Source organism: Ammospiza nelsoni, chromosome 2 (genome assembly GCF_027579445.1).
Source record: "Ammospiza nelsoni isolate bAmmNel1 chromosome 2, bAmmNel1.pri, whole genome shotgun sequence".
Lineage (NCBI taxonomy): Eukaryota > Metazoa > Chordata > Aves > Passeriformes > Passerellidae > Ammospiza > Ammospiza nelsoni.
In genome coordinates, this window is record NC_080634.1 from 46,119,932 (window position 1) to 46,132,541 (window position 12,610).

The 12,610-nt window shown below is 35.2% G+C and overlaps 1 protein-coding gene across 1 annotated transcript in view; it reads left to right on the top strand.

The window, feature by feature from the left end:
• The window catches only part of DDX10 (DEAD-box helicase 10), a 153,694-nt gene that overhangs the window by 16,600 nt on the left and 124,484 nt on the right, over positions 1–12,610 (top strand). Inside the window, exon 10 of the mRNA XM_059466772.1 lies at positions 9,957–10,058. Coding sequence (XP_059322755.1) covers positions 9,957–10,058 — 102 coding nt within the window. The remainder of the gene's footprint in view (positions 1–9,956; positions 10,059–12,610) is intronic.

The window sequence follows — 12,610 nt, forward strand, 5'->3', positions numbered from 1 at the left end:
CAGTAATGCTTTTGCTTTATAGTAGAATTTACATATATTGGGTGGGGTTTTTTTTAAATAAACTTGAAAGGTATGCTACAATTAGACTGACTAGAAGCTGTTTCTTCCAGTTGCTTTCAAAGTCTTAAATAGTTCACTGACTTTCTAAAATACTGACAATGTCATGGGCAGTCCAGTAAATACTTTTGGTGTTATTTTTGCTGCACGGTGTCTTAGAAAAGTCAGTGGTTTAAAACACTAGCTTACAGTGTTTCCTCTGGGATTTAGTTTCAAAAACTCTAAATAAAAGCTGCTTGTAGCAATTGCCTGCAAAACTAATTTCTTCTGGCTTTTAATTTCTATTGATGCCTTGTATTCTGTAACCTGTGAAGCCTACAGTTGAAAGTATTCTTTGATGAATTTTGTGAAAGAAGTTACAATGCCACTAGGGGACAGCAGAAGATAATAATAATTTTTGAAGCACCCTGATGCTCATTTCTTCCCCCAACTGTTTTTCCAAACGTAATGTCTAAGTTGTATGGCATGAAAAAAGTCTCTAGGGATATTTGTCTTCCCGTCATGATTGCATTTGTGAGACAAGACAGCAAAAAGTTTATTTTGTCTTTTTGTTCATGCATAACTGCCTTCAAGTTTGGATGTACCTATATCCTGGCAAGTCTCAGTAATTAATTTCTTTCTTTCCTGGCATTGCATTCATCCCTCCACTTAATGTTTAATTTTTTTTTTTATTTTTTTTTTTTCTTCAGAAGCTACTACTGCTGCTTGAATTAAGTGATTTTCATGTCATGAGTCTTTTTAAAGGCATTGGCACTGGAATGTTAAACAGAATAAGTATTTTTGTTTTGCAGTTTTTATCTGTGATATGTCTGGAGCTATATAGGATTTAGGTCTCACTGGTTCAGACTTCTGATGGTATTTAATCCAGCCTAGTTGGTTAGCTTTCTTAGGTGCTTATACTGATTTAGGAAAGTAATTGTAATTCTGTTGTTGTCAACAAACAGTGTGCATACGGGCATGCTTCTTTTCTTCTAGTAAATTATATTTCTGAAAACAAATGGAGTAATTAAATTCCATCTTCCCAAAGCAGCATACTCTGTTACCTGCCATTTTTGTGGTGGCTGGTATGATGATTAGACTGAAAGAGGTATGACTAAAGCCTCTTAAGAAGAATGTGTATTTTGATGCTTTGTGAGTACTGGAGAGCACACACACCTGTCAAATTAAGGACAGGTGAAAGGGGCAGGTGATAGGATGATCTTACTCTGTCATGCAGTTATAAGCTTTGAAGCTCATTAATGCTCATTGGGACTTTCCTTAAGTAATTAATTTCACACATTATATGTGTGAGAGTGAGACTAATAAGCCTTAAGAGTAATGTGACAATAAGGCATTTAAAAATGCAAGTGACTTAATAGTATCTTTTTCAATGGTGGAAGCTTGATTTTTATTTTTCTTTTTAATTGGGAAAAATTTCAGGGATATGTGTCTTGGGTCCTGAATAATCTGGACAGCCAAGATGACAACTCCTTGTTTAGATTATTTTTCTAAGACCCACTGAAGCACTTTGAATGTTGTTTAAGGATATATACTGTATTAAGACCCTCTCACATTGCAGTCAAGTCATTCTAACTCAAGTCAAGTAAAAATAGCTGCCAGTGGAGGTCACAAGATATTGTTGACACCACATTTAACTTGGAATTCACTTTATTAACTTCTCTAAAATTAAACACTGTATCCTAGCTACATTCTTGACAGTGGCCTCTGATGCTGCAGTTGTACTGACTGGCACTGTGTTATCTGCTAGAATTCGCTTCCTAACGGAATGGTAGGAATGTTCCTGTGCACTGAACGATTAAGTGGCCAAGGTTATTACCTGCTGACAGGAAGCTGTGCTGTTTGCTGGAATAACAAAATAAACAAGCACATGTATTTTAACTCAGCAGAGTAGACACAGCTGCTGTGGGTAATGGATTGCTTCCAGTGTAGGCTGCAGCAGTCAACAACCTCTCAAGGCCTTTTGAAATCAGTTTATTCTAAGACAAACTTGATAAGATTGGTGAGCCACAAGAACCAATGATGATTCTTGTCCATTATTTCTTGTGACCAAGACTGGCAAGCAGAGTCACTCACCCAGTATGACTGAATGGAGGGGGCTGTGGTTCTGTGGTGAGAGTAGAACCTAGATGGTTCTCTGAACTTGGCTACTTTCCAGACAGAAAAAGGGCATTAAATGGTCAGTGGAAAAGAAAATATCAACTGAATCAGTTAATCTCTGACTTCATAGCCAAATTTACTGATAATTTTTGGGGGAATTGAATACACTGAACTACAGTGTATTCAATGGCGAATAGAAGTGATCTAAAGCAAAAGAATAAAGGACAGCCACTTCACATTTTGTTGTTTAAGTGGTCTGTGGAATGTCAGATTGTTCACAACCCATGGGAAGAAGCTTCTTTTCCTGGGTGAATTGTGAACTTAGCAGTGAACACTGGCTGTGTGCTGCATTGGGTGAACTGTGGATAGTCAGGACACTTTCTGGTCTCCTGTAACTTTTTTTGGGCTGCTTTGGTAGGACTTGCTGTAGATGGTACAGCACAGTTTCAGATTGCAGTGTGCACAGATCTCTTGTTTAAGATTTGTTGTTTTAAGCAGAAATGCATATTACAGGAAGAGGCCATTGATCATGTAGATGAGATAGAAATTCCAGTATGCATTTATTTTCTGTGCTCATTTGTCATTTAAAAAAACAGCAAATCTGTATTATGAAAGAAACCTGGCAGTGTAGAAGTTACAATAAATGGCCTGTTCCTATTCCTGCCTGGAAAAATACTGTTTTCTTGATTTGAAGCTTAGATTTCCCCAGTCCTCATTATGTCACAAGGCCCAAAAGGTATTATGATTGGAAATAAAGTTTTTCCTGAATTGAGCCTGGTTTTGGAGACCTAAAACTGTTACTTTGTTTAAGAAATATTTGTTTAGATATAGTAGCTTCTGTAGTCAGATTTAATGGTTGAGTTTTAAAACAAAATATGAATTACTGTGTTTCTGTAGAAGCCCTTGGGGGTAGATTTGGATTTTAGTTTCTCTTTGTTAAAGGATAGTATGTGGGTGAACATATTTATTTGTTATGTGTATCAGATTGAAACAGATCTGCTTCAGAATAAAACTATCCATTCTGATATTTTTTGGATATGTTTTTATAGATGTCTTACATTGTTCCATTATACAAAAAGTGCAACACAAACAAATGCCTGCTTCAATTGAATGCTTTTTCCTTCACTTCTGTAGTTGTTTTAAAAAAAATTGAAAACAGTTTCAAAATTAAATATAAATTACATAGAAATAGTATAGAAATAGTATAACTTGACTCACTTTAACTTTTTTCCTAATCTATCTCATATTAAGCATGATTATTAGGTTATTCGCTAATAATTCACTGCTGTTTCTTTCAGTCTTTGCAGAGGCAAATCTTTGCTAGAGAAACAGGAGTCTGTGCTGCTTTTTGTATTTTGCTCACCAGTGTTTCTGCATGATGAAATCGTCTTGTTCTTGATTCTTTATTGAAACTAAAATGATATGCAAAGATTTAAAGAGCATTATTTTTGCAAAATCAAGTTGTCCAGATTATTTCTGTTCTGAGAGGGGTATGAATGGTGTGTAGTGAATAAATGATTGCCTTATATAGTGAGAGTAACTTGGCTTCACAGTGTAAATAATTATTCAATAGTTTTTTCTTTATAGTTTTGCAAGTATGTATGATAAACAAAGGGTCCATTAGAAGAAGTGTGAAAATATATAATTAGAGTGTATCATCATGCACATGCAAAATCAGGCACATTTATTGGGGTTGGTTTCAATGCTATTCTAAATGCTTAACTTACTGACTTTAGTGTTTTGAGGAGAGCAGTCTCTTACCCGCTTCTGGTAAATCTCTAGCATATTTGATCTGGGTGAGAATGAGACAGTTGAGCAGTTATCTGGCATCCCTAGTGCCCAATTTCCTTTCTCTGAAAAGGTTTACTGTGGAGAGTTTCTGCAATGCAAAAGGTATCCGAAGGTGGATTGTTGGCTTGGAATGTGATACTTTTGGAAATGGGCTTTGATTTAAGCTCACAAGCTTTGCAATGATACCTTACTTCCTTTTATATCTTTTGACAGATAAAATGACAGCATATGTTGATGCTATCCATGCTGTCCCAGTTAGGCTAAAATTAGATCTTTAACCTAGTCAACCTGGTAAAGTCCTATTCAAGTTACAGATTAAATAAAAAATCCAAAAAAATACTTGTTTTTGAGTAGGGGGGTAAATGTGTGATGTCCAAAGTATAAAGAAATTACACTTATTTTTCCTGCATGTTCAGGTGTGGCAAATATCTCAAAATGTAATCATTTCCTGTATATTCCATTTTCTGTAATGGGAAATACTCCAAATAAAAAAACTGTTATGCAAGTATCTTTATATCTGTAACCCTCCTCCCCCAAATTTTATGATTATCTCATCCTCTCTTTCCTCCTTTGCCAGTTTTTAAAATAGATGATTTTTTCTTGCCAAGCAAAGCAGAAATACTGCCTTTAACCCTGGAAATTTGGCATCAACTTACGTCTTCTGAAATACAAACGTTAGGGAAACATGTTGTAATACATCTGTTGGAGACAGCCTGTGTAACATTTTCTATAAGGTCTGCATATCTATGCACCTTATCTTTACAGTTCCCTTTCCATAACTTTTTTCCTACTGGATATTTGCTTTTCCAGCAGAACACTGGTGCCTGATGAGCATCATGAGATGGTTCCCATTCCTGTTTTATTCTGTTACAACCACAGCTCATATGTCACTGACAATTAATATGTGGTGCATTTGACTGAACTGCATGTTACAATGGTCATGGCAAGGATGTAGAAGTACGCTGAATGTGGTTTCAACAAGTTCAAGTCTAGCTGCTTGGCCAGGTGGAATTGATTAACAATCAGTATTGCTATCATTTACTGCCTTTGTGATAATGGTAATGTTTGCTTTAATGGTATTGCCCAGGGGTATATGCAGCTGTGGACTGGATCTGATCAAGGATGGGTTAAGATAGGTTAAAATAAGGCAAGAATTGAGTGTCTATTTATCCTGTCTTCACTGGACTATTGCCATTCTGTTTCTTCATGTTTGATACCAGCTGTTGGCTCAGGGTGATTTTAGAAGTTTAAGATAGATTCTGTCATGGTGCATAAACTATCCTCTTAATTTTAGTTTTTTTTTTTTTTTTTTTTTTTTTTTTTTTTTTTTTTTTTTTTTTTTAATCAAGTGAAGCTATTTGGCAACACTTTGTGTTTCTTTGCTAAGGAAATGGTGTTGTGAACATTTTAAAACCATTTTTCTCTACTGGTAATTAGCCACTACCACATTGTTGAAGTAATTTATCCCACTTCCTTTTTGTCTGCCTTTGGCACTTGCTCTTGATTGTAGGCATCTTTCTTTTTCTCATCTGCAGTCACTGTAAATATAACCCTTTGCTTTATAGCACTAATGATGATGTTCACAGCTTCCTGCTTGCAAGTCGTAATTGAGTTGCAGAGAAGTTGTTTGCCTTTTTCAAACATTGAAGTCAGTAAACTCTAGAAAACAAAGCAGATATGAACTAGAAGTGATTTTTTTTTTCCTCCAAAGACTTTCTGCAAATAAGATGCAATTTTCCATGGACTTGGAATAAATCATATACCCTTAGAGACTGTTAAGATCACAGTGCAAAGATGAGTCCCTTCTCTGGTTTCTTGATCACCTTGAAGAGATGACAGGATGTCATCAATTATTACATAGTCCAAGAAAGTTTGATTACTTTCAGGTTTTTAATTTACTTTTCTTCAGCAGAGTCAAAGTGCATACTTATTGGATAATAAATCACCAGAGTAAATTAGCATTTTAGGACAGATGTTTGGTTTTGATGATGATGGACAACTTGAAGGCTGCAGTTGGCAAGAATAGAGAGAAATTCTAATATTCTCTCATCTGCAGAAGTAGTCCTGCTGAAGAACTTACAGTAACCAAGGTTTTTTCTTCATTGCTTTATCATCTGTAAAGGTTTAAGCATTTTGTTTGTGTGCTGAAAATAATTACAGAGATTTTCCTTTGTTTGCTTTAGTGGAGAACTTTATTCCTGTAGGATAATAAGAGGTGTTCTTTTCCTGTTCTAGGCATTGTAATGGAAACAAATTTTAAGCAGGTCTAACTGTTCTTGTTACTGTTTATGCCACTTTTTAGTAGCTTGTCCTTTCCTAAGTCTGCCAGTATGGAGGCTTTTAGTATGAAATATGCAGAGGGAACACTTTGGAGAAGTTCAGTTTTCCACTGAGGCCTCTATTGTTGAGATGATCTTTAACACAATATATTTCTGATTAGCGCATTATGAGGTTGGGGTTTTTTGAGAAATAAGAGAATACTTTGCCCAACTAAACCTCCTTTTTTATAAGCTGCATTTTGCTTTCTTTAACTGAATGTCCACTAAGCAGATAAAAACCTTCCCAGATGGTATTTAAGATCCTTTGGTTTTTAGCTTTATCAATTCTGTGATGTTTTCATTTTTGTGTGTTTAGCTCTGAAGAACAGTGTTGTTATTAAACTGTTTGTTTTAATTAAGTCACGATTATGGTATAAAGGGCAAAGACTGTTCCTCCTTAACTTCAAATATTTTTAAACTATTAGCATTTAAAAGAGAATGTTTCCAAAACATGTATGGGAAAGGATTGCACTGCATCAGTAGTTACTAGATGTCTTTCAGTCCTTTAGAATTTCTGAAGATTTAGCTCTGAGAAATATTTCTGTGTTGCTTTTTTTCCCCCTCCTTAGTAGGTGGAAAAATATGATAAAGTAGAGGTGCTTGAAAACCTCTCTTTTCCAGATCTGTATTTTCATGTGGTTGTTTGTTTACTTATCTGTGCTACTACTTTGTCTACATAAAGGCTTTGCAAGACTTAATGTAAACATTGAAATAGTTGGTGTCCATAAATACCAGATGTGGTGCTTGGCTTTTTTGGCAAATTACCTATGGAATGTGCCTTTAGGATTTGTACTTTATGAAGCAACTACTGACTCAGCATACAAAGAGTTTAGCACTAATAACACAAAATCAATTTTTAAGGGTCAGAGTGAAGGTTTATCTGATCCTGAATCCTGTTTCAGGGAGGCCTCTTGGATACTGCTGGAAAGCTATAAAAACAAAACAAGCATAGAATGGTTTTTCCTGTACTGTATCATTGCAGATTTTGGTTTTATGGCTTGTAGAGAGGATATCTGCACTCTCTGCCCTTTGAGTATTTCTTCTTAATTTCTATGACACTGGCCTTTCACAGTGTTTTGCACACTGAATAAAATAGATATGATTAAAAAACAATTTAATAATGCCAAGTCAGGCACTCTGGGATAAGAAATACCATGAGCAACAAAACTACACAAATCCATGGCTTTGGCTAACTTTAAGGAATCTGAAAACATCATTTCTATGTTTATACAGTGTAATCAAGACTTTTCTTGACAAATGACAAAGACTGTTAAGAGATTTAAGAGACATTTTTTGCAGATACCAGATCATTCACGTAGCTCTTGTTGGAGTCCTGTCCTTTCATACCATCTGCTTTGGAGAGAAAAGTAGATCTGCATTATTCTGTACTCTAAATTGGTGAGACTGGTATTGGCAGCAATATTATCTTTGTCTTCCTGTCTGATAGATACAAGAGAATATTTTCATCCTTCTTTCCAACAGTGCTCTGAGAGCTCAGGTTCTTTTGATGAGTATGATTGGGAGTCTTGGTAGTATGATCATCAGGTTTTACAATAAAATACCAAGTCCTCTAAGGTTCAGTGGCTTTCCAGCATTTCACTGCTTGTTCAGATAGTGGCAGTGTCCAACAGGTACCCACCTTGTAGGTATGTAATTTGTAATTTGGTTAGGTTGAAATATATAGAACTTCTGTAAAAGGCGCACTTGGTCCATGTAAGCAAGTTCTTCCCCACCTTAGTTATTGTATAACAGTGCAGACATTCCATGGGATGTTTGGTCAGTTGGGACAACATGCTTGGTAAAGATAATAAATTAAGACAAACACATGTATTGCTTTAGAACTCTTTTTTTGATAGATTGTACAAGCTGATATTTTTTGTATTGAGAACATTGTAGGTCTACTAATGAAATGGATTTAAATCATTATAGTTTTTGTACAGTACCAAAGTACTCTTATCAATCAATTTATAGTCAGTAAATTTACATGATGTTGGCATGTAACTGAGATTCTTCTCTCATATCAATTTTATTTCCATGTAAAATTTTAAAATCTAGAATGGAAAGTTTAAAATTTCATGATGTAAACATTTACTAGACACTTGTAGATGATCTTGAGAAGTTGGTATCCAAACCTATCATACATACATTGACGAAAAAAAATCCCAGGCATCCAAGAGTATTTTGTTGTGATTTTTCAAATTCATCAAATGGAAGCAGAAAGCTGTAATAAAAGCTGTCAGACTGTTTTAACTGCAGATTTTGTTTCTACTTGCATTGCTTACTGTGCTGTGACAGATAGTGTTTATAGTTTTCAAACAATTCTGCAGTACTGTTTTTGCCAAGTGATAACTGTTTATCCTTGGAGAAATGTGGGCTCCCTGTATTCCACTAGAAATGATTTTTATCAGTTTTAATGGTATGATTCATGTTTGATGTGCCTGAGAATATCCTTCTGTGCTCCCTGGCCTCCCTAAAGAAGGGATTTTAAAGCTGCTCCACAGAGCAACTTACCAGTTTTGTTTTGCTTTGTCCTGCACATTGCTCTCATCAGTTGGTGATGAGTTGAATTCTGTCCAATTCTGGCATATTTCTGAAATTCAGTTGGAATTTTGTTTTTGTAGTGAGGGACTGTGCAGTATTTTCTTATCAATCTGTACTCTTAAGAAGTATTTGTAAATATAAACAAGGAAACAGTGTATACAATGCTACAGTGGATAGCGACTTGGTGCCTGCAAGCTCATCACTACCCACTTCTTCAGGAGATCCTAAACCCACTGTGCTGTTTGCTTGCTAATGCTATAGGGTACTTTTTTCTACATCAATGTCCTGAAGTCAATAAATGTGCCAAAAGCAGGAACTGTTATTTTCTTGCCCAAAGAGAAGGTGCTCAAGAAGATGCTTTAATCATAAAGTAGCTGATTTTTTAATGTCTTTGCTAACCATGTATCTTGAGTAATTACCAGCTCATCTACATTTGGTACAGCTGTTAAGTGCACTGAAGAGTGAATGCTAGATACATTCTTATGGGATCAGTCTGATTGTATCTTTTCTATTACATCTGGAAACTGCTTCTATAAATGAAAGAGCTCCTGTTTTTATACTTTTCTTTCCTTGATGTCACTGTGACCTCTTAGCCTTTACTGAACATGTAAGAAGAGGTTGTTATTTGAGACCAAGGCATTTATCCTTTTGTAACCTTTCCCTGTCTTTGGCTTGCAGGATATGCAAAGAGAATCAGTTTTTACCAAGTGTTAAACCTTACCTATTTGATTTCTTCTCAAAATCAAACCTTACCTATTTGATTACCTATTGAAACCTTACCTGGCAAATGCTGAATGCAAGTAGCTGGATTTTGTAGTCCTGTAGTTAAAGGACGCTTTGATCAAGTGCTGTTTGCTTGCCACTAATAGTTCAAGCCAAAGGAGGAAAAGAGTCACTGGTCTGAACCCATGTCTTAGCCCCAGATGTTCAGAACTCCAGGTATAGTTTTAAAATCAGCTCAAGTAGGGGTTATTGGCAAGTCACTTAACTGGTTTGCCTCTTCTTTTCCCTTTGTTAAGTGAGAAGTTTTGTTCATTCTTTGGACTGTTTATAAGGAATCAAATGTAAATTCTCATTGGCTCTTGAAAACATCAGCAAAAACTAATTTTTTCATGTTTGCTTGAGGTTTCTTTTTTTTTCCCTTTTGATCAGGTACAAAGAAGGTGGTGAAGCTTTGTTGGTATTGCTTCCTTCCGAAGAAAAAGGGATGGTGGAACAGCTGGCACAGAGGAAAGTACCTATCAGTGAAATCAAGTAAGTGGCTAATGCCCTGCCTGTTATTCAACCTTCTTTCTGCAAGAGTAATCTGTGATGAGTCTATGACAATCTTGATAAAGTGCTTTACTTGCCTGAAGCTGGACAAATCAGGGAAATGAATTCGTTTTGGTAGTGTTGTAGAAGGAAAAGACCTTGAGAGGTTACCTATTTTATTGCTGTTCCCAAAGGCATGATGAGCTGCACAAATCATTCTTATCAGATGCCAATTAATATATTCACAGTTTCCCAAAGAGACCTCATCTGTACTCAACAGTTACTACCATTAACATTTTTTCTTCAAGTGTCTGATAAGACTTGTAAGTAATTTAAATGAAATATTTCTTTTGCCTTGTGCCAAGAATATATGGAAAGTGATGTATTCTCTTACTCTCTGCAGCTTCTTTTTATGTAATTGAACATGATAATGCTCACTTTCTCTTTTGCAGATTAAACAATTACAATTTCTTTAATCTGTCCCTGTATGTTTTTATTGCTGTTATCATTTTTGTTTCTCTTATCTGTTATTTCTTTAGTTCTGGACTTTTTCTTCAACTTGTCATGACCTTTCTGAATCAGTTAGTTGAAGGACAGGAAGTGAAAGATGGTAATTTTACATACTAAAAAGAGGGTTCCAAGGGAAGCCTGTAAGGAGCTATGCTATCTGTACAAATAGAACTGCCTTTGAAGCAGTTGCAGAAGCATATAACAATACCAGGTGAAAATAAAAAAGCATGTTTCCATTTTCTGTTAAATGCAGAGTAATGGATATGTGGGAAACACAAAAATCCTAACTGTAAAAATATTAGAAGAAAAGACCACCACTAAAAAATTGATGGTACTTTCTTATTTAGCAGCTATAGGTAGGAACGGGTTTACTGTTTTCTGAGCCTGTCGGTCTGATGTTGAATTAAGAGAGAAAAGAGAATGTGAAGGAAATATGGAAGAATTGAAAACAAGCCAGAAAATGTGATATCAGCCTGACTCCATTTTTAACACTTAAAAAGTTCAGGTCACACCATGCCAAAAATTGTACAGCAGAGATAAAATAAATCAGAGAAGGATGACAAGGTAGAAAATGTCAGTTTCTGTATGAGTGGATATGAGCAAAGCTAGGCTTGTTTTACTTTGAAAAGCTGTGGTTTGCATGTGAAGATACAGATATCTAAGCAAAGAAGGGAATTACCTATACTGAATTTCTATGTAGAACAATTGTTTTTGAGAAGAAATCAAATTAGGATGAAACCTTAGGTGGTTATTTACACCTCATTGCTTAATGTTCAGGTTTGCTCAAAATTTACAGGTGAACATTTCTCCAGAGAACAGAAACAACGCACAGAGTACTTTCTGGATTTAAAGTTTAATTTTACTTTTAAAAGTATTTTTGTTGTATAGAATATGCCATTTCAAAGGCTCTTCTGAACTGTACCTGTGACTGCTATTTCTGTGTAACAAACTGAGTACCCAGCAGCTGGTGAAATAAATCCACCTTTTCTCGTTAAACACTTATCAAATCCATGCAGGATGTGGACCAACTTCAAACATAAACAATTTTTCCTAAAACAGTGAAATAAGGACTATAATGCAGTCCAACAACTACTCAGTGACAACCCAAACAAAACCTCACCAACTGAATGTGGATAATATAGGTAAAGCAACTGAAGTCTGGCATTTTCTTTTCCATTAAGCATCATAGTGCTTTAAAAGGATCTGTTGTATAACCACTGCAGTAAATTTTCTCTTTCCAAACTTCATGTTTTTCCATCTTAAAATGGTAGTTATTGAAGTAATTTATCTTTCTTTTATATTCAGTAAATAGATGTCTGATCTCATACACATTATAAATATTTCTCCTTTCCCGTTTCTTTGTCAGCTAAGCTTTTAACTTCGTAAGTAATGGTGCTAATTGTTTGAACAGCTTATCAAAGGAAGTGGTAAAATAACCTCTTTAGGCTGTGTTTATCCATGTAAATAGAAATCCATGTTTTTGTACAGGGATAATAATCCAATTTTAATAGGGCAAATATGTCACCCCCAATAAATGCACATTATATTTATAATCCAAGCTAGGTGAGTCTCTAGAGAGACATTAATGGTTGCATCTCTTAACATATTGTTGTTAATCTGGTGTTACTTTGATGGAAAACTCTGCTGCTTTATTTTTTTTTTTTAATAATACCCCAGAAACTCCTTCTTGTACCAAGCCACTAGGACATACGTATTATAAATGCGTTCAAGAAATATTCTTAATTGGAATCATTATTAGAAAAGTCAAGGGTTTTGATTGATAACATATTTTAACATCCTGCCCCAATATCCAGATTTTCAATCTGCAAAATAAACTTTAATAGAATTTATAACATTAAAATGAAGGGGAATGCTTTCACTTAGAATTGTCTGCCTAATGTATTATGATTTAAAATTTGTAGCATTGTCCTTGTAAAAGGCTAACTAAAATCCTTAAAAAGTTATTCTTGTAATTACTTGTGGATTGCAAACCAGTTAAATTCTAGAAGTTTTTAACTACAGATTTTCTCATGCCATTTGCTTCC